The sequence below is a fragment of the Mustela erminea genome, chromosome 5 (assembly GCF_009829155.1).
Source record: "Mustela erminea isolate mMusErm1 chromosome 5, mMusErm1.Pri, whole genome shotgun sequence".
Lineage (NCBI taxonomy): Eukaryota > Metazoa > Chordata > Mammalia > Carnivora > Mustelidae > Mustela > Mustela erminea.
The window spans coordinates 64,388,785-64,415,756 of record NC_045618.1 but is presented as its reverse complement, the minus strand read 5'-3'; the positions used below and the strand labels follow the sequence as shown (position 1 = coordinate 64,415,756).

At 47.9% G+C, this 26,972-nt stretch overlaps 1 protein-coding gene, 1 long non-coding RNA gene and 1 other non-coding gene across 6 annotated transcripts in view; 1 reads left to right on the top strand and 2 right to left on the bottom strand.

Moving 5' to 3' along the window:
- Positions 1 to 26,972, top strand: part of FRMD5 (FERM domain containing 5) — a 310,741-nt gene that overhangs the window by 265,894 nt on the left and 17,875 nt on the right. For all 4 annotated transcript variants that reach the window (XM_032343544.1, XM_032343543.1, XM_032343542.1 and 1 more), the window contains exons 2-8: positions 233 to 337; positions 3,988 to 4,030; positions 4,274 to 4,352; positions 12,390 to 12,487; positions 14,649 to 14,772; positions 17,989 to 18,076; positions 26,806 to 26,894. In XM_032343544.1, coding sequence (XP_032199435.1) covers positions 233 to 337; positions 3,988 to 4,030; positions 4,274 to 4,352; positions 12,390 to 12,487; positions 14,649 to 14,772; positions 17,989 to 18,076; positions 26,806 to 26,894 — 626 coding nt within the window. The remainder of the gene's footprint in view (positions 1 to 232; positions 338 to 3,987; positions 4,031 to 4,273; positions 4,353 to 12,389; positions 12,488 to 14,648; positions 14,773 to 17,988; positions 18,077 to 26,805; positions 26,895 to 26,972) is intronic.
- Positions 72 to 144, bottom strand: TRNAK-CUU. The gene has a single exon. It is a non-coding gene; the product is annotated as a tRNA-Lys (tRNA).
- On the bottom strand, positions 24,311 to 26,838 carry LOC116590997. The gene is made up of 2 exons (XR_004285799.1): positions 26,753 to 26,838; positions 24,311 to 25,280 (listed from the first exon to the last, which is right to left on the bottom strand). It is a non-coding gene; the product is annotated as an uncharacterized LOC116590997 (long non-coding RNA).

Below are 26,972 nucleotides of genomic sequence, written 5' to 3'. Positions count from 1 at the left end.
GAGGATGCGGTTATAGACATGTGCCCTCTTCATACCCTCATCCAACTTACGATTTTTTTAAGTAATCTCTAGGCTCAGTGTGGGGCTTGAACTCACGACCCTGAGATCAAGAGTCTCATGCTCTACCGACTGAGCCAGCCAGGCGCCCCTGAATGATTTTTAATGGCAGCCAAAACAGAGTTACATTGAAGAAGCCCTATCGTTTTCTCAATGAAGCTTGCTTGCTTTGCAGAGAGATGCCAAAGGCCAGTACCTGTTTGACCTTCTTTGCCACCACCTGAACCTTCTCGAGAAAGACTACTTTGGGATCCGCTTTGTGGACCCAGATAAGCAGCGGGTAAGTCAATATTCAAAGCACACATGGAGAAGACAGTTGGTCAGTAGCCTGAGGCCTTGAACTGCCATGCGCACTCTTGAGTTTAGCCTCAGCTATCAGGGGCCACCCGGGCCCTGCAGTTGGGTGTCACCTCTTCAGATCACGTAATGAGATCAGGAAGCCACCTTGGCAGAGCTCAGCTAGTGTGGCCTGTCGTTTCACAGATGCTGAGATGGCAGCCTGGAGGGCTGATGTGATCTGCCCAAAGCTGGCCAGCTGGCTGCTGAGTGGCGGGGCTGGCATTCTTGTCTTTGAGCACAGGCTGAGCTTCTCGCATCTGCTTTCTAATAAATGAGCTGAAGCACACAGTTCTGGTTACGAAGGGCCTCACCTTTCCCCAGTTTGGGCAGCACAGAGATAGAGCCCAACTGACATAGGCCTCTGAGCACCCTGCCAATGCTGTGGTTCTTGTTCTGCTCTACAGGCACGGGGCTCCTTCCAGACAGAGATGAGAACAGGTCCATCACCCCCAGGCCCCAGCCTCCCCCTCAGCTTCCTCTCCCCTGACCTGTTTCCTCCCTGCTGTGGCTCTCCAGATGTCGTCCATCTCTCTTTCCAGAGCCTGAACTGCCCTTTGCCCGATGAAGTCTCCATGGTCTTGACATATGCACTTTCCTCAGTTCTGGAACGGAGTATAAGACCCCAAAAGAGCCATGACACCAAGAAGCCACATGTCCTCACATGGTATAGGTGTCCATTTATGCTTTTTACAAGAGAGTTTCTTATTGTTTATTTTTTTGGTCTGAGCTGTTTCTTAAGAAGGAAGGCCGGTTACCCCAAGTTCTCTCCATCTCCTAAAGAGAGTGGCTTATGAAGAAAAAGGGACAAAACATACCATTATTTTCTAGTTAGGTCAAAATGTGCTTGAGAAGAGTAAGAGAGTACATGGAGGGGATCAAGATTAAAAGCAGGAGGAGATAGAAAGCTATAAGGAAATGGGGAAAAGGAGAAAGAAACATGTACAGACTGGCTACCATGTGCTGAACGGTGCACTGAGCACAAACCTAGTTTTTCAGGTTTGTGACGCCTTTTAGCCCATGTAAGTTGAGCACTGAGTTGTATCAGGCACGAAGCTAAAAGCTTCACATCTGTTCCTTAATCCTTACACAAATGAGATGAGTCAAATAGCAAGTCAAATAGCCATTCTCTGGATGAGGAAATAAAATCTCGGGTTAAGTAGTCACTTGCCAAAGGCATATGGCCTGCCAGTCTCCCACTCGGAGCTATCTCATGCCAGACTCTGTGTGGGTCCTAAGGTTCCAGCTGAATTCATACCTGATAGTTTCTGAAGCTGTGTCACTGTACTGAGGGTTTAAGGAAAATGGAGGGGCTTGGAAAGGTGCTTCAGAATTGTGGGGAAATTGTTACCCTAGATCTATCTACTCGTGGTAGAGATGGAGTGGATGAGCTCCCCGCTCCCTTAGGTTCCCCTGAGGCACCAGAACCCAAGCTCACATCCGCCCTCTTACTGCCTGCTCTGCACAGGTGCCCCTTGGGGTCTGGGAACTCGCCCAGTCCTTCCTGGAGGAGCTGCCCTCTCTCCCCTCTCCCCTGTTGCTGGCTCAGGCCCAGGGCCCCACCCTGCTCTCAGCCTCTCCTTTCAAACTGGAGGCACCCTTTCCAGCCTCCAGAGCCTCCAGATCGTGCCCCATTGGCCCAGTGGCCCAAATACAGATGGAAACTCCCCTCTTTCTTTCCTTTTCTCCTGACCCTTCATCCCCAGTCTCGTGTTATCAGTCTGCTAGTGATTGTGGGACCCAGATTCAGCCAGACCACCGTAGAAGGTAACTGTGGCCATCACTTTCCTTTGGGGATCCTGATTTCTCTCGATTTCTCTGTCAGACCCTTAAAATCTCCTGGACAAGCTGTGACAGCTGTCCCCTCCCCTCACACCCCTCTCGTATCTCCTCCAGCCTCTCCCTTCGTGAGCTCTCACTGCGGGGCAGACTGAAGTCCTCCTCTGCCCTGGCCAAGGGGACTAGACGTTTTGTTGTTCAGCTCCACCTGCCTTCTGCTGAGAGCGCTTCTCACAGTCTTTCCGTGTAGTTTCGGTCTTCCACGGTTTATTGATTTTAACCTATCAGTCATGTGCCTGGGGGCGTTCTGTTTACTGAGACCCAGACACTCGCTGCGTTCTCCTCGCCGCACGCAATTCCAATGTGCTCCGATCAGACAGACCTCCTCCGCCTTCACAGGCTCAGCCTCGAACCCCACTTGTTTCCGTGCAATTTCATCTCTTGCCTTTGCTTCCCTGTGAAGCCAAGCCACAGTGGGCCATGTAATGTGAGAAGAACCTCTTAACCACATTGAGTGGCTATAATGAGTTGCCAGCCTCGTGGGAACTCAGATCAGAGGAAGCAAGAGAGCAGAATGTCAGCCCAGATTATCCATGTGCAGATGACGGAAGAACTGGCTCTTAGTGGGTCCATTAGCTGTGTGACCCGCAGCCCAGCCCAGAAGGTGAGAGCTGGGAATCGCAGGAGGCCAGGATGCTGTCTGCACCGCCCTGGCTGCTTTCCTGCCAGAGGGAGGATTCAGCCAAGATGTTACACTAAATGGAAGTAGCCAGAAAAGAAGGAGATGTGGACCCAGCACGGACCGGCTTCCTTTGTCCGTTTGGCAGCCGTATCTCAAACACTGTTTGAGGTGCCAGTGGCTGTCAGTTTTCTGCCTTCCCAGAGCTTATGGCTAATGGTTTCAGTCTACTTCCACATAATCCAATCCCAAGTAACAGCAGTTGTAGCTCTCTGCAAACTCTCAGATTTCCTGATTAGCATAAAAGCAACAAACATCAATAATGGATTTTATAAAGCATTCATGTAGAACTGGGAAACAGTTACAGAATGATCTCGTTGCTTCCTTCCTGCAAACGTTAAGTACCATGGGAAAAAAAGTATTGCTACTATGCCCTGACCCTACAAAAATCCAGGGGGGAAAACGATACTTTCCTACACATTAGTTGTGGTTAGTTATCTTATGAGACTGAGACTTTAAACATCCCCGGATGCCAAGGAATCTGAGTATGTATGCCCTAACACAGGGGTTGGCAATATGCTGTTCAAACAAAGGCAAGAGTGTGCACCAGGCATTCCTGCCTTCTCACCACTGATGAACTTCCACCTGTTGACACTTTCTAGAGCCCCGACCAATAGCCTCTATCCCCCCTGCCCACCCCTGCCCCCCAAAAGCCCTGCCCCCCTCAGAAAGCTGGCACATAACATGAACACACACAACCTACTAACGTTGGCATCTCCCTGCTCAAGACAGGCGGGGCTTTGTCCCCATCACACATACGTGCATTCGCTTGTGCCTGCTGGTGTGCTGGGAATGTGGCTCGGAACTCTGGCACCCTGCTTTGGAAGGCAGCATTGCCAGGCAAGCCCAGAAATGACATGTAAAGCTGAAACTCTTCCCCCTTCACAGCTGGTTCCCATAGGGGGCTTACTTCCAAAAACCCTATCACTCTCTATTCTCCAAGCCTACGTATCACAAGCTCTGGGGAGGCTTTCACCCCGGGCTACGATCTGTCCAGTTCTCTCAAGTGGGTACAACAAGGTATATTGGACGCTGCTTCTCATTCGGGTTTTCTTGTCCTGTGTTCTCTGTTGCAGCATTGGTTGGAGTTTACAAAGTCTGTGGTGAAGCAATTGAGATGTAAGTCTTCCTCCTGAAAAGGTGGGAAGCCTACCCCTGGGTGGGGGCAGGGGGTTGGGGGATGAAACCTCCCGAGTTCAGTAAGTCTTGGTAATCGTTCACCATTTCCCATGTAAGCTGGCCCTAAACCTGTGAGGATTTTCTCATAATGGTTCAGGAGCCCGTGCATCCCAGTGGGGAGGGAAGCCCAGTGATACTCTGGGAAGGGTCTTTCCTGAGACGGGCACACCTCTGTCTCCGCAGCCCAGCCTCCGTTCACCATGTGTTTCCGCGTGAAGTTTTACCCCGCGGATCCTGCTGCTCTGAAGGAGGAGATAACCAGGTAAGGCTGAACTTCCCGCAGCCACAGAGACCTGTTGGAGAGGATGGGAAAGAGGGACTGGAGCCTCTCAGAGCCTCTATTTTGGAAACTTCTCACTCTTAGAAGGAAGGAATCTTCCTAAATAGAACCTTACTTCTGCGTTTCGTTTCCACATGCCTTCTTTGCTTACCCACTCAATAGAACTGGAACAGAGTGAGCTTTCCTTCAAGTGTGAATACTTCATTTAAACTGGTCACCTACAAAAGGGACCTGGAGTCATTAATTAATCAAAAGTATTTTTTTCTCTTACCAAGGATGTGGCCCCCGTGGATGTTTTTGGAGAGGGTGGGTTGCTTTTTTTGGGGGGCGGCAGGTGCTTGAAATAGACTCCAGTGGCCTCATGTACTTGGGAAATGCTAAAGCAGGACACTACAGAAGAAGCCGGCAAATACTGAAGATTGTAAATCCACGTGGATAAACTCCAGTGTGCTGAGGGATCCGGTCCGTGATGGACTCTTCCTTGTGGGGACCGTGTTCTGTGGCGGGCAGACAGCTGCGTGGAATGAATCCTGTTTCATCCAGCACCACCTGAGGATGAGAAAGAGCTTCCGGGCCCATGTCATCCTACAAGAGGGTCAAAGAGTAGGCGCTTCAAAGCTTCCCCAGGGTTTTGTATATCTGAGACAAATTCACTCTCAAAGTCTTGCCTCAGACATCTTGCTCTGTACCAGGGACCCCTAATTTTTATATTAGAAATATCCAATTTTGATATCTGCAGAATGGCGGTGTTACCTTGGAGAGGGCAGGGCCCCAGAGCAAGAGCGAGGCCAGGGAAGCCTAGAGCCGAGGAAGAGAGAGCTCTGCCGGCTCCCTGCTCCCCCTAAAACCGGGGAGACTGAGGCCATGGCCAGTTAGAGACTCTGTCCTCTAAGTTTTGCTGTTTCCTTCCAGATCCTTAGCTGCTTGGGAGAATTCCAAAAAGAGGAAAGAGGAGGGAAGAAGGAATACAGATTTACATTCGCTTCCTCTTCCGAAGAGCGTGCCACTAGCTTTATGTACAGTTTCTCAGAGAAGGAAAACGAGGAAATGGGGAGAGAAGAGGGCAAGGAACAGGGCTAAGTAGTGCAAAGAAAGCGAAGAAGTGGGACAGGGAGGAAAGGAGGCTTCTTCACATGGGCCCCATGGGCTCTCTCTGGGGAGAATTGGTGGTACCGTCAGGATGACGGGATGCTAGGGACAGCGCACTGGCAACACCTCTGAAGCTCTGAGGTCAGCGAGGTGTGTTCATGCTCCTTACTGGGCATGGAAATGGCAGGTTCTGCTCACCTGCACGGAAGTGGATGGGGCTCCCACTTTGCCCATCCAATTACAGGAGCAACTGTGCGGTTTTAGGAGCACGAGCCCACCCTGCTCAGGACCTTCAGAGTCCGAGCCTCACTCTGAGCCTGTCCCTCTCCCTCCTACCTGCTTCCCTGCACCCTGAGAGAAGATGATGCCAAGGCAGACCCAGAAGGCCACACTGCTGTCCACATGTTTGGACGAACCTCGCACCTTGCCTCCCAATCCCACACCTCGGGATCGCCCGGTCTCCACCTCACTCAACCAGCAGCGAGGGTGACAGGGATGATTCTAACAGCTCAGTGAGCAGCCAGTGAGAGCACTGCGGGCACTCAGCTTTCTGATTGGATTAAAGGGCAAAAATATGTGGTTATCTTAGCCCTTAGGGGGAGCTCTTAACAATAGAATTTTCTAAATCAGGTGTTCCTCCATGACACTAATAGACAGACTCTCCTATCCAGAGGCATCAGAGACCCGGAAGCTCGGATCCTATTTCTGTCATCTCTCGTCTCTGTGGCCTTGGACCTAAGATATGTAACTTGTCTGACCTTCAGATCCCTTATTGATAAAATGAGGAGAGTAACAGCTCCTGCACAGAATTGTCGGGAGAACTGACCATTACCCGAGGGTCTTGGACTTTGTGATACACACCCCCATGGCCCTGGGCAAGCCTTGTGCCCAGCAGAGGCTGCCAGATGGAGTCCATGGTCCTTGGACCCCCAAGGGCTCTGCACAGTTAGCTCTGGCTTCTCTCCTTTGTTGAGGTGGGAAGGCGCTCCTCTTCTGAGATTTCCCGCTCCTTCCCTGTCCTTTTCCCCCACCAGCTAGAGTCCTACCACTTAAGCAGCTAACTTTTGAGGGCTCAGAGAAAAAGCTATCCCAAGCAATCAGTCATCCAAGTCCTGGTGGCGCAGCACCAGGACCACGGCCAGGCCTCTCTCCAGGTCAGCAAGCTTCAAAGGCACCAGCAAGGGTATGAGCGCCTCCCCCTTCTGCATACATCTGTGCTGAGCGTCCTGGTCCTCGACAATTCTCCCCTCGCTGTCCACCTCATCGGCCCTCCTTCCCCAGATGCATTTTCCAAGCATTGCTGGGGCTGTGAAGTGCAGGGTGCCTTGGCCTCCTGATCTGGCCGTTCTGTGGAGGCCTTGGAATTAGCTGAGTCTTTCTGCTCGTTCATTTCCCTGCTGATCTTGAGAGAGCGGGTACCTGCCCCAGCCTCACTCAACACCCATAATTCATTCCTGGCTTGGAACCCTTCATGCCACCTTCCTGCCAAACTAATTTAGCTGTCAGTGTGTTTTTTCCTAGCAATATCGGTCCTAAATTTCCATGCCGTCTCGGCTATTTCCATAAAGCCAGACTGAGAGGAGGGTATGAAATAAGGCATAAAGCACTGTGCTTCCATTTATCTCTTGGACTCTCTCCAGATGATAAATTTAGTTGCCAAATCCTGATTAATCTCTTTTGTCATTTTTTAAAGTAATAAATAGATTTCCTTGTCTGAACTAGAGACAAGGCAGAGAAAATGGGGATTAGGCTCCAGATTTGGCAGTTAACAGGGACCGCAGGTGTGTGAACTCTTGGAAAGATCAAATAGTAGAAGGAAACTGAGAGCAAATGGGCCCCCACCTTCTAAGGAAACAAACTGCCCGACACATGTTTGAGTGGGGCTGCTCACAAAAAATATGAATAGAATGACCGGATAAAATGCAAGAACGAATGGAGTTTATGGGTCCTAAGTTCCTTCGATGAACATCAGTTGAGCCTACCCTAGGCTAAGATGGCCTGGTCAGCATTTTCTATAAAAGGCCAGAGAGTCAGTATTTTAGACTTTGTGCACCATATGGTCTCTGGCCCAACTCCTCAGTCCTGCCTTTGCAGTGCGAACGCAGCCGGAGACTCCTAAATGGGTGAGTATGGCTGCATTCCAGTAATATTTGTTTTATTTCCCTGGAAACTCTGGTGGCAAGCCGTAGCGTGCCGGCCCCAGACTAACCTGTTGAAAAGAGCTGGGTTCAGATTCCGGGTTCTTTAACTAACTGGTGAGACAAGGCAAGGGACAGTCTCTCCAATCAGGCAGTGTCCTCATCTATGAAGCAGGGGAAAAAAAACAGTGTCACCTCCAGAGTCATGGTGAGGACTGTGGGAGAGGGTGCATGTTAAACAGCATGGTGTGGGGGACCCTGGCTGGCTCACTCAGTAGGGTGTGCGACTCTTGATCTCAGAGTCTTGAGTTTGAGCTCACATTGGGCGTGGAGCCTAGTTACAACAAACCAACTACAGTAAAGTGTGTGGCTGACAACAGGCATTCAGTAAATCATTATTACTTTGTTTTGTTATTGTCTGTCTCTCTCTGCTGGAATGTAAGCTCCGTAAGAGTGGGGGTTCTGTTTTGTTCCCTTCTGTATTCCCAGAACCTGTGGCAGTGCCTGGCTCGTGTAAGTGCTCAGAAGTGGATGGATGGATGGATGGATGGATGATGCGTGGGAGGGAGGGTGAGTAGGGAAGCTAGGCGTAAGATGTACAGGGTCTCTAGAATATTAAAAGTAAATTTGAAAAACATCTCTGACTGCAAGGAGATGACTATAAGATTATAGAGGAAGCCAGAGACAAAGAATCTGATGAAGGAAAGTCCAGGACCGAAGTAAGAACTCTTTGGAGAAACTCTTCAAGAGATACCAGTTCTTTCCAGAGGTCAGAACCTTTAATTCTGGAACGATCTGTGGATTCATCTCCACCCTCTGATATCAGAAAGCACAGTACACAGCCAACACCTTGGAGAGACGTCCATGTCACAGAAAGACAGGTTTTCCTTGGCTGTCTTTTTAGATTTTCACTTACTCTGCCTTCGGATAGTCCCATTTCATACTTCCATTAATTTAGGACAACATTGGCCTTAAAACAAAAATGGAGATGAGGCCAGGAAGAGATTGGCAAAATTTACCCAAAGAAGTGTCCTAAGGAATAAGCTGTTGTCTCAAATCTGGTCTAAGGCTAATTACTTCTTTGGTTCCAATGAGAATTTCTCTCCAGTGACAGAGTTCTCTTCACTTGATTTAGGACCCCTCTCTCTAATAACTAGCCGAATTATCATGGAGGTAGAAAAAGCATTAGGCCCTGAGTCGGGAGGCCCTCCTTGATTCTGGTCACTGTTTATCACCTCAGACAAGTTACTCTACGTGTCCGGTCTTCTGTTGCCTCACATAGGAGAGAATTAGGCTCTTTCACTCCTATTCGCAGGTTCTGAGGTGGGGTAACCCATCTAGCTTGCTCACCTAGAGCTGGCTGGGCTGGGTAGCCCTGGCAGGCAGATCTCTTCCCCGATAACAAAGTGGCCCCAGTGGCAGTGTCTAGGCAACGGGATAGTCTTCCTTAGACCCATGTGTGGCAGGGGAGACTATGTCACATTCTCTTGAGAATAGGTCTAGGGATGCTACAAGTCATGTGGAATACATTCTCATGTCCAACAACAGCGAAACATTGGTTACCTCTTTCAGTGAACAAAACATGAAGCTTGATGAACGTCACTGTGGCAGAAAAGGGAGGGGGACCTAGTACAGCTCTGTCCCCTGAAGCTGACGGCCGATTCTTTCATGAGCTCCCTTCTTCTTGACTTCAAAAGCTGTGCTTTGTTTTTTAGGACATTGACTTGTCCCCTCTTTCCCAGCAGTTGCTGTACCATTGCCCGGCAGTCTTCCCGTGGTCTTACCTTGACACCCCAGCCCACCCCCGGTAGCTGTCCTACCTCCGTTAGTCTGAAGAATCCCCACTCAGTAGTGGAAACCTGTATACTTCCCAGCTCACTGAGGCACCGACCACGCACCCATCAATAAAGATGCCTCATGGGGTGCCGTGGTGCAGTCTGTCTAGCGTTTGCATTTGCCTTTAGCTCAGGTCATGATCCCGGGGTCCTGGGATGGAGCCCCAAGTTGAGTCGGGCTCCTCAGCAGAGAGCCTGCTTCCTCTTCCTCTACCTGCTTGCTCCACCTACTTGTGCTCTCTTTCTGTCAAATAAATAAAATCTTAAAAAAAATAAAGATGCCTCATAAAGACAATGATTCTCGGTGTCAGGAGGAGTTTGTCCCTTCCGGGTGGGAAGGGAGCAGACCAGAAGGTCCAGCAGGGCTTTTTCAAACCCAGGAGACACACAGAGATTCTGACATGCTCCCCCCAGGGGGCATTCTCCTCACTGCCACATTGAAGAGTCACAGCCCAGAGCCTCGTTGTCCCTTTTCAATATCTCCTTTAGTCCAATATGTGCTGTCCCTGAATTGGGGACACAGACAGAGAGGTACAGGAGTGATATATGAACTCAGGCCCAGGGAATGATCAGTGAGTAAGGGATAAAAGTTGGCTTCCACATCCTGCCAAAGCCTGTGGAAGGTAGGAGCAAAGAAGCACTCCCTCCTCCCTCTCTCCCCCTCCTTCCCTCTCTCCCGTAGGGAGGTGTGGCATTCTTACTGTGGGAAGCAGAGTGAAGACCCCGAGATCTGGTAGACCCATCTTAATTATTCATTCTGGTAGACCCATCTTAATTATTCACTCTACATGATGTCTTTTTCTTTCAGTTTTTCATAGCAAACACTGGGGCAGAGCAGGGTTGCTGCTGCTGCTGGTGGTGGTGGTTGGTAGTGAGGAGCAGAGTTCTTACAACTTTCAGATGAGATTACTCACCTTCCCATTGGTTTGGGGAGAGCAGTCCCTCCTGATGTAGTTAGATGGATGCTTTCGAATATTCTTAGGACAGTGCTTCTCAAACTTTAGATATTAAAGTCACCTGGGGATATTGTTAAAATGATTCAGTAGGTCCAGGATGGGCCTAATAGTCTCCATTTCCAACAAGCTCCTAGATGATGCTGACCCCCCTGACTTGTGGGCCACAATTTGAGTATCAGAGCCTTAGGAGGGAAGGTTTAATTGCTCCTGCATTTGTTAATTACTTGAATCAGTAGTCACCTGTTGGTACCTCTCCCCACCCCAGAAGTTACATGGTCAATGGTCCTCTTTCTTTTGAGCATTTTCACGGGATCAAATGGGCACAGAATCCTCTGTATTATTGTTTAGCCTGAAAACAGAAGCAGTGGAAACCTCTAGTTGTCCAGGGGGGGCCCAACTTCTTTTTGGTTCAGACTGTTTGAGTTTAGGGGAATTTTATATTTCCATTACTCCCACAGGGATTCTGGGGTTATCTAGGGCTAACAGAATGACACAAAACTTGGCTTAAAATGATAAGCATTTATTGCTCCATTTCTGTAGGTAAGGAGTTCAGGAGAGGTGTAGCTGGGTGGCTCTGGCTCAGGGTCTTCCATGGGCTTGCAGTCATCTGAAGGTCTGACTGGAGGATTCACTTCTTTATGACCTAGTCTCAGATGTTAGACACTATTGCTTCTGTTTCATTCTATTTGTTAGAAGCAAGTCACTAAGTCCAACCCACGTACAAAGGGAGAGAATTAAGTTCTACTTCCAGAAATGAGGAGTATCAGAGAATCTGTGGGCACATTTCTAAATTACCACAGATGCCCCAGGACAAGGCATCACTGTAGAAGGTGACACACTTAAGGGTTTAATACCCTTGGTGGTTGCTCTTCTCAGGGCACCTGTAATGTTTTGACATCAGAGACCTACTCCTTGTAAAGACATTTTAAAATAGAGGCAACAATTCCATTCCACTGTGACAGGTCCACCCAATTCCTTGTGGAACTTGGAAGAAGTTACAATGCAAGGAGGGCCATATAGCGTAGTGACTAAGAGCCAACAAAAGGGAGTCTCAGAGTCCTGAACTCAAACCCTGGCTCTGCCACTTCCCAGTTGTGTGCGGTGAGAAAAATCACTTAACCCTCAGCGCCCTTCTCTTAAAAGGGTGGGGGGGAATAATACAACAAACACTGTATGTTATACTGGAATCAAATTTTTTTTTTTTTGGAATTAAATATTTTAAGAATGGGGGATGATAGTACCTTTTTCAAAGTCTTAGGTGAGAATGAGATGAGATAGTGCACGTAAAGTGCATAACCCCTGAACCGGCAGATCAGAAATGCTCGATCTGACCTAGTCAGTATTGGCTACTATTAGCTGTTACTCTTGTTGTCCTGTTTCCATCTCAGGTGAGAGCTTTCTCTGTTGGAAGAAACCCTAGCCGCAAGTTTCTTTGCTTCCTTCACGGGTGCCCCTTTTTACACCTTATTTAGATTCTGAGAGGTCCGGTTGAGCTCTGCCAATAACTGAAGGCCCTGCCACACTTGGGCAGGGTGTCTTGGCAGGCTGAGGTGGAACTCCTCCTTGGACTGGTTCCTTCACCCGCTGTTCTGCTTCTTAGGAAGAAACATCAGCCGGAATCCACGACAGAGAGAGGACCAGTTGGCCCCTCTCTGCTGACACAGGTTTCTTTTTTAGCACTGAAGGGCCAGGGCTGGCTCCTTCCAAAACCCAGCACTGGGGTGGGGCATGGTGCTTTTGCCAGAAAGCACCAATTCTGTCTTGAGCTAGTGAAGGAAACCGACAGGTTGTTTTGAATTGAACTCCAAATCAGTTTGGGGCAAAGTACTTAAAAGTCTTCAGGAAAATGGAAAATACATTTGTTCTGTGGTACATTTTAAGTTTATTTTAATGTAGTAAAAAAGCGCCCTGATGAGAATTTTGATAGGCTCATATTCCATCCTTATGTCTTTAAAGCCATCAGAGAAATCCTTTCTAGTTCAGCCTCTGTTTTCTCTCCAGGTACTTAGTCTTCCTACAGATCAAAAGGGATCTCTACCATGGCCGCCTCCTCTGTAAAACATCAGACGCTGCCTTGTTAGCAGCTTACATCCTTCAAGGTAATGACTTTTGACAAGATGAATTTGCTTTTCATGCTAAGTACTGATTATTCCAGTTTCCACAGATGACTACTTCTTGGATATAAACAGTATCTAACCTGAAGCAGAGTGTGAGTGGGAGGGTTTTGCCTGGACTCCCTAGGTCCAGAAAGCTCCAACCACTCAACCCTATACTTGTGCCTCGGGTCTTTCTGCCAGCACCTTTGGACCACTGGGACTCTGTCTGGGGTTTCCTCCACCCTTGGTTGGTAGAGTTACTGAGACTCTGGAGAGTCATCTGGATACATTTTTTCGTAGCCTTTCATGCATATCTCGAAGGTATGAACTGTCTTGGAATACTGGTGTCCCTTTCGGAGACCTTTCCATTCAGAGTGGTCAAGTTGGAATGTTTACAAATAACAGACACATTTCCTAGCATCCTAGTAAGGCAGAGTTGAATCTGTATCAGCTGATGCCAACTGGTGTTTTGTTTGTTTTGCAAAACAGCTGGAAATGTGTGCACACTTCATGTATGTGATGCCTTCTCCTTCTGAGAAGTGCAGGCTCTCCTAAGTGCCACTTCCAAGACTCCTCTTAGTCTTTAGGCCTGAAACGGTCACTAGATTGTTCGGGACCACAGCACTAAAATCAGTTTCTGTCAATGAATCTGAACCTTTAATTGGCAATCTGTGAATGCCAGGAAGCTGCTTTGTGAAGAGAACCTGAGAAATGCTTGCCAATAAGAAACTACAGCTCTTCTGTTAAGAGAAATATCATAGCTGCATTAAGAATGTAAAGGTCCACACATTATTGTAACTTTGACTTCTGAGACTCCTGTTTTTAAAAAGCACCTAAACAGCAAGTCTAGAAGGTCCCTGCCAACTCTAAGCTATCCAAAGAGGCCTCCTTCATTTTTAAAGAAGTTGGTCCTAAGTGAGATTTTAAACTCCAGTCTTTCCACCAGATTTACCCTAACGACCACATTGAATTTTTCCTTTTTTTTTTTTTCCCCTTTGAAAAAACAGTTGATGTCTAATATTGATGTTTTCCACTTGGAGCTTTCTAAATAAAATCATAAATGACTCCGTGGTCCAAGGTCACTCTGGACTATAGGCCCAGGCAAGCTTTTAGTCTCTTGCTGAATGGTAGAAATTCCCAAGTGATTTGGAAGGCACAATGAGTAGATTTGTGCACAAGTACAATATTCAGCTGTGAGAGGAGGGCACATTTTCCTCTTAATATTTACTCCTCACTTGACGTATCTCATGGGCCCTGGTTGTGGTTCTCACTAAGAGCAAAGATAACCACAAAGCAGCTGGCACTTTTTACCATACTTTCTCCTAACATAGGCATGATGTTCCCTGTGGAGCACGTCCTGTGCAAGGGGTGGGTTCTGACTGGCTTTGTAGGGAGCAGCACCACAGGCCTAGCACCCTCCCCTCCACAGAGCTCACGGATCTGAGATCCCAGCAGCTTTAGGGATGAACTCTATCTTTCTAAATGGGTGGAGAAAGCCCTGCCCCTTGCAGAAAACTAGGAAACCTGGTGCTCCAGAACTCAATGGCCAGTTTGAACCAGTCTTTCCACTCTGAGGTTCTCTCCAAGGGGCCTGACACTGGTCAGCTCTGAAAGAATATTTACTCAAATGTACTCACTTGATTAGATTCGATTTCAACTGAGAGTTGAGTTCTGAGTTTGGGTCATGTCTCGTTCAGCAGTCTGTCCCTGCTAAAATCCTCAAAACTGATGCTTAGACTTCAAATCCGGCTCAGGCCCCTGGCTATCTTCCTACTCAAGCTGTTTCCCGTGCTGCCGCAAAGAGCACTGATCCCAGGCCCTTTTCTCCAGGCTGAATGGATAAAGACCATGATACAGCCTTCTGCTCTTTTATTGGGGTATTTACTTGTGGTGACCACAGAACACAGGCTTGGCTCTAGTGTCTCTAGCTTAGGCTTGACAGCAACCCCCAGTGCACACCTGGGCAAACAAAGGTAGGCATGCCTCTGAGGGGCCTGCCCTCTCCTCTGTCTGCCCCACTTCTTTGCTCAAGACCCATTGTTCCTTAGAAATTTGGTGTGTGCTTTGCCTTTTGCTCTGTGTGTTAATTTCTCGTTGTTTACTTACCAGTGATGATTTTTTACCTATCTCCACAACTGTTTTTACTCTGCTTTACTTTTGCAAGCGGAGATTGGGGATTATGACCCAGGGAAACACCCTGAAGGCTACAGCTCCAAGTTCCAGTTTTTCCCAAAACATTCAGAGAAGCTGGAAAGGAAGATTGCCGAGATTCACAAGACAGAACTCAGGTACGTGACTCTTATTCAGGCTCAGGACACAGTGTCCTGACACAAAGACACAAAGCCTGGACACACAAATCCTGTGTTGCAGCCCCCACTCCCACATACCCGGTCCTCCTGACTCTGGGATGTGTCGTTTTCCGTATTCCACTGACAGCACGAGCCCAAGCCCTGTAGTGCAGGCTGAGGCTTGAGGGCAACACTGTCCTTATAGTACAAGGAAAGCAGAGCAGGATTGGCCTCTGAAAGGGATCTGCTTCACTAAGATAAATGAAGAGAGAGAGGGAAGAAGCATGGGCTAGGGAAAAGGAAAAGAAAAACACAGAAGAGAAAACGGCTGAGAGGAGGCATGTGAAAATGGGCAAGCCTCTACCTTCAGTCTGTGGCAGCGTGATAGGTGGCTTCTGGGTCAGTGGATACTGCACAGGGCTGGCCTGGTTGTTATATGCTGGGGGTACCCTGAGAGCATGCGGTTCAGGGGCTATGTCTTCAGTACTGCCTCACTCAACCCACAGCCCTACACAGAAGATTCTTAGTTTGCCCAGAATATGCCAAATTCCATTAAATAGTATTAATGTATTTCATCCATATATATAGGATTTTCTACAAAGATTGATTTAAAACACCACCACCACCACCACCACAATAGAGCCTGGGTGGCTCAGTAGGTAAAGTGTTCCACTCTTGATTTGAGCTCAGGTCATGACCTCAGTCAGGGTCATGAGATCAAGCCCCATGTTGGGCTCCGCCTGCAGCAGGGAGTCTCCCTCTCCCCCTCTCCCCTTCTACCCCTCCCCCCTCACACGTGCACTCTCTCTAAAATAAATAAATCTTTAAAAAAATAAAAACTATTTAAAAAAATTTTTAACATTTTATTTATTTGACAGAAAGAGAGAGAGTGTGCACAACAGGGGGAATGATAGGCAGTGGGAGAGGGAGAAGCAGGCTCCCCACTGAGCAAGGAGCCCGATGTGGGATTTGATCCCAGGACCCCAGGATCATGACCTGAGCCAAAAGCAGTTGCCCAACCAACTGAGCCACCCAAGGTGCCCTAATTTTTTTTTTTTTAAACTAATATTGTGTAAGCACTTTGTGTGGTATGCTGGAGCACATATACTCCAAACTGATAAACTATGGAGAAAAAGGCTATATACAATTCACTGCTGTAAAATAAAACATGCCATCATATTAGTATGTTACAATTTTTAAAAATTTTATTGAATGTTTGCTTAACCACCTTCCTGGGGCAGGTTAATTCCCAAGGGCGGGGGGAGATATTTTTAATGTTAATATTAAGCTTCAACTTAATATTGCATTGGCTCCCACTCTCTCAGGAGAATGGAGACACCTTTCAGAGGTGGAATCCTAGCGACTCCTCATACCTGTCCCAGAGCTGGTGTGGCCTTTCTTGAGCAGGCCGGCTCCTCCCATCATTGTTAGGGAAATAGCGGCCCCTTGTGGTAAAGGTTGGAATACACCTTTGATGGTTCATTCAAAGCAGAGATGAGGGATGTGCTAGGACAGCCAGAAGCACTGACAGTAGGGTTTTTGATGTCAGAGCAATGGGTACAGTCATCCAGAAACCTAGTAGGTGACAGGGGACCACCCAGGAAATTTTGCCCACTTTGAGGGCCCTGGAGGCTTGGGCCAACTCCTGGAATGAATGAAGCCCACAAGACCCCCCCACCCCACCCCAGCTTCCAGAATGGGGATGAGGAAGCTCCCTGCAAGGGGCAGTGGTGCTCAGCTGCCTCTGGGGTCCAGAGCCCCTGCCACACAGATATTTCCCAAACACCTTCTTCATGCCACAGGTCTGCTGGTGTGGAAATCTGCAGTCAACATAATGCCTGCTAGTGCCGGTTGGCCTCATCTTCCTTATGTAAAAATGTGTCTGTTTCCTTCCTCCAGCTCTAACCTGAGTTTCTGGAGGGCCCAGACTGTGCACTTTATTTCTTGGTAGATTTTACAGCAAGCATAAATGTGCTGATTGATGTCTCTCCAAAGGGACACTAGCGGGAATCTGGCCTGCTTCTGCCTGCTCTGCCTTGTCTTCCTACACTATCATATGACTTGGGACAAAAAATGACCTTAGAAATCAGCAACTTTCAGTCCTGCCCACCAGCCATCAGAGTGGTTGACTTGACAAACCTGCCCTTCCTTGCAGTGAAACTGACCCAACGTCCATAGGAGTATGTCTGCTTCACAAGGGCTCTGGACCCTGATGGCACCGAGGGGACCCTGCCACTGGTTCTATGTCGGGCTCAGGAAAGCACCAGATTCCAGGCAGCTCTGAAGGGAATGATGCCAAAGGCCCTCTCCTCAGATGGCTTGGCAGTAGGGCTGCTTTCTTCCTTTTCCTGATTGTTTCCTTTTCATAGTCATCACCCTGTAGACAAACAGAGCTACTGTGGCGTCTAGGGAGCTCAGCATTGTCTCCTGCTGTCTCTTCACCCTCCATTCCCATGTTCCCTTTTGGTAAAGGAAAAGGGGTGGCAGCCACAGCAAGATATAGAGGCCCTTCCTATGTATTCCAGTCAAGATCAGATCATAGACAAGAAACCCATGGCCTGCAGCCAGCCTACAAGTGTGTTTTGTTTGTTCCCGTAGTACTTGAAATTGTGAAATAGCACATAAAAAACCAGTATCTCTGACTTCCCTTCTAAAAACAGTGCTTTTAACCTCTAGTAGCGCTGGGCTTTGCATTCCCACAGGACTAGTCTTGGAGCTCAGGAGCAACTGCCCTCATTCAATGAGGTAGCCCATTCCAGTCTGCCATAGTCCCCACCACTCCCTCCAGTCTGCACTCGGCCCACGGCATTCATTATGTAGTCAGCCTCGGTCTGAAGACATCTGAGTTTTTTTACGCTAGACAGGAGTCTTGGAAGTTGGTCCTGAACAGGGCAGGGAGCACCCTCTATGGAAAAACTGGAGTGTAAGACTTACCCTGAAATAAATAAATAAATATTTATTTACTTTTTAAAGAAAAAAAGCCTGAGTGAGCTCAGTAGGCAGGCACAGAGGCCAGGAATCTTTCAGGCAGACTCCTCGCTGAGCACAGACCCCAACACAGGGCTTGATCTCACAAGTTCATGACCTGAGCTGAAATCAAGAGTCAGACACTTAACTGACTGAGCCAGCCCCTGAAAGCTTCTTCATGGGGAGTTTACCTCAGGGGAGTCTATGAGAACAAGAAACCCTGAAATCATCTCATTTTCTTTATTCCAGTGGTCAAACACCAGCAACATCAGAGCTGAACTTTTTAAGAAAAGCACAGACGTTGGAGACCTATGGAGTGGACCCTCATCCGTGTAAGGTAAGACCCCCATTGTCGGGAGACTGCACTGACCTTGCCTTCTCCAAAGGGTGACAGGCAGGGAAGGAGCATGTGCCTATACCTTCCACCTTCAGGATGTGGTTAGCCGGCTCTTTCAGTGACAGAGGCCAGAGAAAAACCTTCTGGCTTCCACACTGCATAATTTTGTGGTGGCACATCAACCTCAGAGGGTCCGAGGCCAAGTCAATCTAAATAACAAGCCGAAAGCCGGGGACCCACTTTGGCAGCAGTAGGTAATTTCGTGGAAACTAAGTGAGGAATGGGGAAGTCCCCCCACAGGGAATGATCAGACGCCGCCCCGGGACTGCCCACCCTTCCCTGACCTGTAATCTGTAATCTCGTTTCTTTCCAAGAGCAGGTTTTATTGACTGCCGCAGCGTTAAGCCACTGCGAGGAACTGGAACTGCCCCGAGTCGCATTTAATTCCATTATGCACTGGGGAGGGTGAGACGGGGAACCAGCCCGGGAGGCTCTGCCCAGGGGAAACCTCTGTAATTGCTAGTGTGTGTCTGGCATTTTGGAGAAGAGCTCAAGCAGCCACAGTCACTGTGGACAGCAGTGGAGAGACATGGCTTCTTCCCCTCTCTCTGCGGCTGTATCCCTCCACTTCACATCCACATCTCAGTTGTCTTCACACTCCTGGTCTCTGCCTCAGTTTCTCCAACTTTTGCCTCTCTCTACTATTGGAAACCAGTACCTTCAGTAAAGCAGATTCTCAATCTGAACTGAGGGAGCCAGTATCATAAGGGAACGAGAGGACACTGATCTTTTTTCTCCCTAATGAGGGGACACCATAAGTTTCCAGCAAAAATTAAAAGAACAGAATAGAGGGGCACCTCAGTGGCACAGTTAAGTGATCAACTCTTGATTTCGGCTCAGGTTGTGATCTCAGAGTCATGGGATTGAGCCCCATCTCAGGCTCCATGCTCAGCAAGCAGTCTGTTGAGGTTCTCTCCCTCTCTCTCTGCCCCCTCCTCAAATAAATAAGTAAATCTTAAAAAAAAAAAAAAAAGAAAGAAAGAAAAGAACAGAACAGTAGAAAACAAGGAACATGGTAATGTAGGGGTAGAGTTGCATTTCCCTTGGCTTCTTGGTGAGGTGATAGTTATTTGTTCTTGCATAGGATTTGATGCTAAAACTTCAAATATGAACTTTGAGAACATTCTGGCACTTAGCAACCCTGGTCACCTTTGCCACCCCACACAGTTCCCCTATCCACCAGCACAACCCACTGCCAGATAACCCTTGCGTTCTTGGGGGCCAGTGCTGTCAGAAAATATATTCATTCCTGTTAGTACCAAAAAATAAAAATAAAAAATAAAATAAAATAAAACAAAACCAAAAACAAAAAACTGATGTATGGTTATTTACAAATGAACTAGTAAATGCCCTTGCATGACAGACAGATCCAACCATGAATTGCTCAGATACTATCTACAGGGAGACTGCGTAGGACTGAAGAGAGCTTCAGAGTCAGCTGGCCTATCTTCAGCTCTGATCTCCGGCTTTCTGAGGCCTTTGTAGGCCTGAGTCTTGCTTTCCTCATCTGTGTGAAAGTACACAGAAGGTATTCAGTGACTGTGCTCCACAAACTGCTGAGTCACTTCAGGACCTTAAAAGACACAGCTGCCTAGAGATAGCGATCTTCATCCTAAGGTGCCGGGTCACCTTCAAGCCAGATGGTGGACAGTGAACCTGAGCACAACTGAGTGGAGGTGGGTAAGGATTCTCCACTGTTGCCTGTGTGGGTCTGGAAGCTACAGGGGCAGTCAGCCTGGTGTCTAGCCCAGATCCATATGAACCTGAGGCTGTAAGGCTCTTGGCCCAGACCCATCCTTGATGAGTTTGTCCATTATTGGACACAGGCTGAAGAGGCTGCAGAAAGGAACCCCCTATTCATACCAGGCACTGTATGAGGCCCAGTACCTCATTTCATCAACTCCTAGAAGGAAGGAGAGAAGACAAATTTGTGGCATGCATTCTATGGCAGCAAGCCCACTGGAATCCTTTTGCATTATTTTCTCATTTAATCCTCATGCCAGCCCTGAGAGGTGGATTTTACTCTTCCAGTTTTATAGGTAGAAGATTAAAGCTCTGGGAGGCCACAGTTTACAACGCCCTGAGTAGTAGACCAAGAATTTGAACTCAAGCCACTTCCCACTGCTATGTATCTGTAGGGAACAGAATCCCTCAGGAGACTCCCTCTAGGAAGAAGGTGGGAGCGGTCATCTTACTGTTCTTCCAGTCCCTTGTTCCCAGGCCCTGTACTTCTTGCTCCCCCAGAGTCAGGGCTCTGCTGCAGACCCCACATATGGCTCCTCAGCTCATCTCACTGGGCTCCAGATCGTGGTTTCCTCGGCCCTCCTGAGCAAGGACAGTTCAGGAGCATTTACTCTTGTCATTAAGTAGGGTTACTTTGGTGATATGCTCCCAAGCACTCGCCTTAATGTTGCTACAAGGAGAGCTGAAATAAGCTGGAGCACTCGGTGTAATAAATACCGATGATTTCTATTAACAGAGAGGCAATTACTGGGCCCGGGGAATCTGGGGCATGCAGCCCTAGGGAGGACAGAAGAAGAGAAATCGTTTTGATAATTAAATGAGAGTAGAACAACACTTCAGTGGAGCTCTGTTCTCCTGGACTGATTAAGAAGCTGCTGTTCTTCTTGTCCACACTGATGGTTTCTCTCTGCCCAGAGTGTCCTTGTCTGGCCCTGGGACGAGGAAGAGATCCTACCAGCTCTGGGTGGGACAGCCAGAGGGCTCCAGCAGCTGGCTGTGTTATAAGAACACCCAGGCTCTGAACTTGCACAAGCTCTCCTGAGCTCTTGGCATCACCCTTCAGCCCCCATCTCCAAAGACTACAGCTGCTGGAAGCGAACCACTGGCAGCCCAGTGCTGCATCTACTTCCCAACTCTGACACCTCTCCAACCTCAGGAACTACCATCTTGTTTCTTCCAGGGGGCCCTGGGACTGGTTGTTGGTCCTGCATCTCCCGGAGGCCCAGACTGTGGCCTCTTGCCCTGCTGAGGTTGATGGAGTGGTCAGACCCATCACAGGTACCCATCCTGTACCCAGCCCTATGATGAGTCATGGAAGTGCCATTTTTTGAGAGCTTGCACATGCCAGGCACTTACATATACATATACTATCTCATTTAATCTTTAGAACACTGCCAAGAACATGTTCTTGTCCTCATTTTGAGATAAGAACACGGAGCCTGGGTGCACAGGTGGCTCAGGCGGTTAAGCGTCTGCCTTTGAATCAGGTCATGATCCCAGGTTTCTTCACCAGCTTAGCAAGGAGTCTGCTTCTCCCTCTACCTACTCCCCTGCTTGTGATCTCTCTCTCAAGCTCTCTCTCAAATAAGTAAAATCTAAAAAACACTGAGCCTCTGAGGGACCAACTAACATGTCCAGAGTTACTGATAAGGAACTCAAACCCAGTCTTGCCTGGGTCTCAATGCTGTACGTTTTCAGTTACCATTTCTAGTCTTTCTTCTGGGGAGATGGCATTTATTTAGGAACAAAGGATGACTCACTATGAATTCTGATAGAACTGATAGCACCACTGAAATCATCAGAAAAATTTAATGTAAGTTCACTAAGTGGCTTTATGTCTGTTCTATACAGGAGAAAACTGATTTCAGAAGATCTAGGTTAGATCTTCTGAATTGTCATTCAGAGGAATTGTCATTCCTCTCAACTTTCATAATCAGCCACCTATGCTCCTTTCTAAATAAACCCCCTTCCCCATCTTGACAAGTTGCCCCTGACCTCAGAGAAACAGAATCAGCAATTAAAAAAAAAGAAGGATCAGTGATGACTCGCCCTCATCCCCAGGCAGACCGCTCCAGGCTGCACTGTAGGGAGAGTGGTAGGTTTACTGCTGAGATGAAGAACTTGACTAAAGCCACTTAGATGGTAAGTATGTGCCAAAATTTCAATTTCTGATCTTTAATGGGGTGACGCCAAGGCTCTTACAGGGTTGCCTCCTAACTTCCACTCTACTTTCTTGTGACCATATTTAAGTATATTGAAACTGGGTGATTTTCATGATTGACTTAATCTAAAGGTTCCTAGCGATGAGCTTTCAGGGATGGGCATAAACATGTGGAAGAGCATGTGTAATCTTCCCTAAGGTCTTTTTTTTTTTTTTTTTAAAGATTTATTTATTTATTTTAGATAGGGAGAGAGAGCATGCATGTGAGCAGAGGGAGGGCCAGAGGCAGAGGGAGAGAGAATCCCAAGCAGACTCCCCACCGGGCACTGGGCCTGGCACAGGGCCCAATCTCTATGACCCTGAGGTCATGACCTAAGCTGAAATCAAGAGTCGGATGCTTAACCAACTGAGCCGCCCAAGCACCCCTTCCCTAAGGTTTTTGAAAACAGAGGTTTCATTCACCCATACCAAATTAGTTGAAGTCGTGCTCCAGAGAGGGGAGTGGTTATCTTAAAAGAATACCCAGGTTCTGACTCTGGCATACTCAGGATGTCCTCTGGGGTGGAAGCAGACAGAGTACTTCACTGTATCCAGAGGTAGAACCCGTGGGGACTGGGCAGTGATGGCCGGATGTCCGTGCTTTTCAGAACCAGTCAGTACGGTGATTTCCAAAAATCTTTTTCTGGGCAGAGTGGTCATCTTAAGGTGGACCTTTGATGATGTCAAACTGACGCAGTCGAGTTTGATGGTGGTTTCCACATGAACATATGAAGTACTCTGTGCAAATCCAGCCCCCCTCCAAGGAAAACCACGACTGGCAATAAATCATTTAGGTCATCACCCTAAAATCACATAGAAGTAGTATTTCTTTAAGTATATCTTATGGTCCTCATTTGACAATGAAGAAACTGAGGTTCAGAGAAGTTAAGTAAGTCACAGAGCAAATAAGAAGCGGGGTTACCATCCTAAACCAAAAATGAGCTCTTTCCACAAGGATGAAGAATTGAAAACAGATCTTGTACCCCACAACTATAGAAGTGAACTAAATATTTTAGACCATTATCTGATGTGAGAGTGGGGTTAGTAATATATGCTGTGTGGCCCCTAAGACTTGAGTTTTTATTCCACCTCTCAGATCCATTAATGCTCTGTCTTGTGGGTACTGATCTCATCAGGATAGGAAGGGGACGGAAAGGAAAGACCACCTTTGGCTTAATAGAATGGAAGATCTGAGGAACAGGTTACTACTTTCTGTATCACTTCTCTCCTCATCTTCATTTCTTTCTCTTTTTGTCATATAACTTGTCCTTTTGCACAGAAATCCCAAGGGCAGGCTCACATGTTAGATGGAAGAAACCAGGAAGGTTCTGGAGAAGGTGTCAGCATGGCTGCCTGTTAGGTTTTTGCTGGTGCTGATGTGAGGCTTCTCACTATCATTACAAGTCCTGCTCCTCACGTTCAAGAGACAAGGGGCAAACATTCCAGCTGCCCTCGCCCCTGTGGACTCCCAGGTGCCTGGCTTTGCAGGCGCCTTCATCCACAACTGTTGCATTGGAAACAGTTTGGAGAAAGTATCTCTTTGTGTGACAGACTGGACTGGGATTGCTCAAGGTGCTACTATTACTTACTTGAATGATGTGGTATCTAATTGGGGTTTATTCCCAGTTTGCGTCCTGTTCCAAATCAGCCAGTCTAGTCTGGTCCAGGGAGGCTGTTCCCCCTTAACTCCAACACCTGCCTTCACCCAGAGGCCAGCCCTGAGGTGTCTGGACAGTGCAGATGACAGTGCCAACAGACAGCCCAGCCAGTGCTGCCCAGCTTGTGGGAGGACCTGCTCTTCTCTGTGCTGTGGCCAGAGGGACCTGTCACTGGAACGACTCTCACAGACCTCTGTCACAGCCTCTGTCTCCTTCCCCTTTTGCCCACTTCACTTTGAGCCCAAATCCCCCTCTCCATGGGACCCTAACAATGACTGACTTCTCCCTTTCTACCCCAACTTCCTATCCCTCATTTCCTAACTAGCAATATTTAAATCTGTCAACATCAGGAAAAACAGTAAACACTACAGTTTTTATTTTATTTTAGATTTTATTTATTTATTTGACAGAGACACAGCGAGAGAAGGAACACAAGCAGAGGGAGTGGGGGAAGGAGAAGCAGGGAACCCCATGTGGGGCTCAATCCCAGGACCCTGGGATCATGACCTAAGCCGAAGGCAGACACTTAACAACTGAGCCACCCAGACGCCCCAAACACCAGCTTTTTAAAAAAAAAAAAAAAAGTATTTGGTATTAAGCTCAATAGACTCATATTAACACAACCACTAGCATGTCCCAGGAGTCTGCTAAGCACAACCTGAGAGGTACATAGTATCATCAACCCTAATTTTGCAACAAGGAGTCTGAAACACAGAGAAAGCATGGGACCTAGCTGAGGTCACACGGACAGTGAGTGGTAGAGTCAGAACATGGGCCTGAGTGGGCCACACGGGGCCCATGACACTGTGGTCACAGTGCAGGCACTCTTCTGTCCTGCTGTTCCCCACAGAGGTCAGTGGTGCAAGAAGCAGACAGAAGGCCTTCCCTGCCTCCCTGCCCACTCCACTGCTCCTCTTCCCTACTCTTTACCCATAAGTTCTAGCCACCCACAGTCTTCCGCTGACTGACCCTTCCTTTCCATCCCTCTACCTATTCTTTCTAGGCCTTCCTCTCAGAACACTGTAGATGCCCTCCCCTCTTGTTTTTGTTCATTCCTACTCCCCCGTCCCCTCTGGCCCACCTCATTGTCTTACACATTCATCAGATAAACATTTCCTGCAGGCCTGTTCTGTGAGTACAGATAAGGTAAGGTTTCCACCCTCAAGTCACTTTCTGAACGTGCAGTTTCTGGACTTCCTTGGGTCCTGCCTGCACTGTGAGCAGAGGGCCTCCCAGTGCCCACCCTCCATCCAAAGCAGGCTGCCCTCCCTCACCCACGTCTGCCAGGCATTTTCCCACTCCCAGAGGCCAGGCTGCTAGGTTAGCACTGGTGCCACTGCCAGGGACCATGCCTTTGGGCGGCGCTGGCACTCAGGTATTAATAACCATCACTAAGCACTGATGACAGGCAAGAGGAAAATCAGCCCCATGGCTTCACAGTATCTCCATTAGGTTATTTTTAAACAACTTTTTGCTACTGCCCCTGGGTTGAAGGACACCATGGTTGTGGCCAAGTGTGAATTCTTCAGAATCATGAAAGACCCTAAGGAAAGGACAATAAAAGCAACAGATTGATTGGAATTGTTTGCAAAACATATAGTTCATTCACTAGGCCCAGAGGCTCACACCTGTAACCCTGACTCTAAGAGATAGTTTTAAGACAAAACTGCATATTTTCCTTGAGGCAAGGCTCACAAGGCCCAGCAGTGGCCCCACTGTTCTTATTCTTAGACCTAATCAGGCTGAAGATGTGTGCCAGGGAGGCAAACCCTGCAAGTGGAAGAGACTAGAAGAGCCTGACAGCCAGAGCCCCCACTTGAATGCCTCACACCAGATGCCTGACTCTGACCCCACAGCACCATGTAAGCTACGGCTCAGACAATGGGCTACATGTACATTTGACCAGCATCCTGGGATAATTTTCTGGCCACTTGCACACACACCCTAAGAGAACAGTCTTTCACCTGAGGCCCCTATGAGAGCACAATCGGTCAACCTACTTTCTGTGCCCTACCCCAGCCTGGCTCTCAGGGAGGTCATTTTCCCACGTGAGGGAGCCATGACCTACAGCTTCAGCTGTACCCCCTCCTGGGTTTTCTCGAACCTCAAGGCTGGTATTGACAAACTAATAGTGACCAGTGGCCAGGAGGCCTCTTTGATGGTTCAGGCACGGTAAGACTGACGGTGGCTATTCCACTTAGCTGGTTGCTTCTTACATTTCCCGCAGCTACGGTGTGTAGGGCCATTATATTAATAACTGCCATTCATTCTCTTTCTCTCTGGTAACAGCTTTTTTGAGGTATAATTCACATATCATAAAATTCATCCTTTTGAAGTGTGAAATTCAGTAGTCTTAGTAACAGAGTTCTGCATCTATTCGCTGTCACTCCCCATCTCCCCTTTCCCACAGCCCTGACAACCAGTAATCTTTGGTCTCTATGGATTTACCTATTCTGGACATTTCATATACATGGAATCGTCTAACATGTGATCTTCTGTAACTGGCTTCTTTCACTTAGCATAATGGTTTCGAGGTTCATCCATGTGATAGCATGTGTCACTGCTCATGCCTTTTTACTGCTGAGTAACAGCCCACTGTACGGATGTACCGCACTGTATTTATTTGTCAGCTGATGCACATTTGGATTATTCCCACTTTTTGGCTGTTATGAATAATCCTGCTATGAACATTCATGTACAAGTTTCTATATGAACATGTGTTTTCCGTTTTCTTGGGTACCTAGAAATGCAATGCTGGGTCATGTAATAACTATATTTAACAACTTGAAGAACTTCCAAACTGCTTCCTGAAGTGACCCACCAGCAATGGGGGAGGGTGTGCCATTTTCTCTGGATGTTCTCAATAGCCTTCTAAGATTGGTTACAACTTACAGCTAAGGGCCCTGGGGCTTGGGGAAGGTAAATAGCTTGCCTGTTACCTCCAAATGCTCTTCGCCCTGTGACCTACTGCCACATATTAACCCTGTGTCACCAATGTACAGCTGCGTTTCTCACCCTTTCACCTCTATGCCTGCATCACCCTGATGAGAGGTCCTTCTGTGTTGCAGGATGTGTCAGGAAATGCTGCATTTCTGGCCTTCACTCCTTTTGGGTTTGTTGTTCTGCAAGGAAACAAGAGGGTCCACTTCATTAAATGGTGAGTGTCTTCATTTCCAAAGCAGGCTTTTTATACATCACCAGCTGGGGAGGGCTATGGTTCCTATGTCCTTTGTCT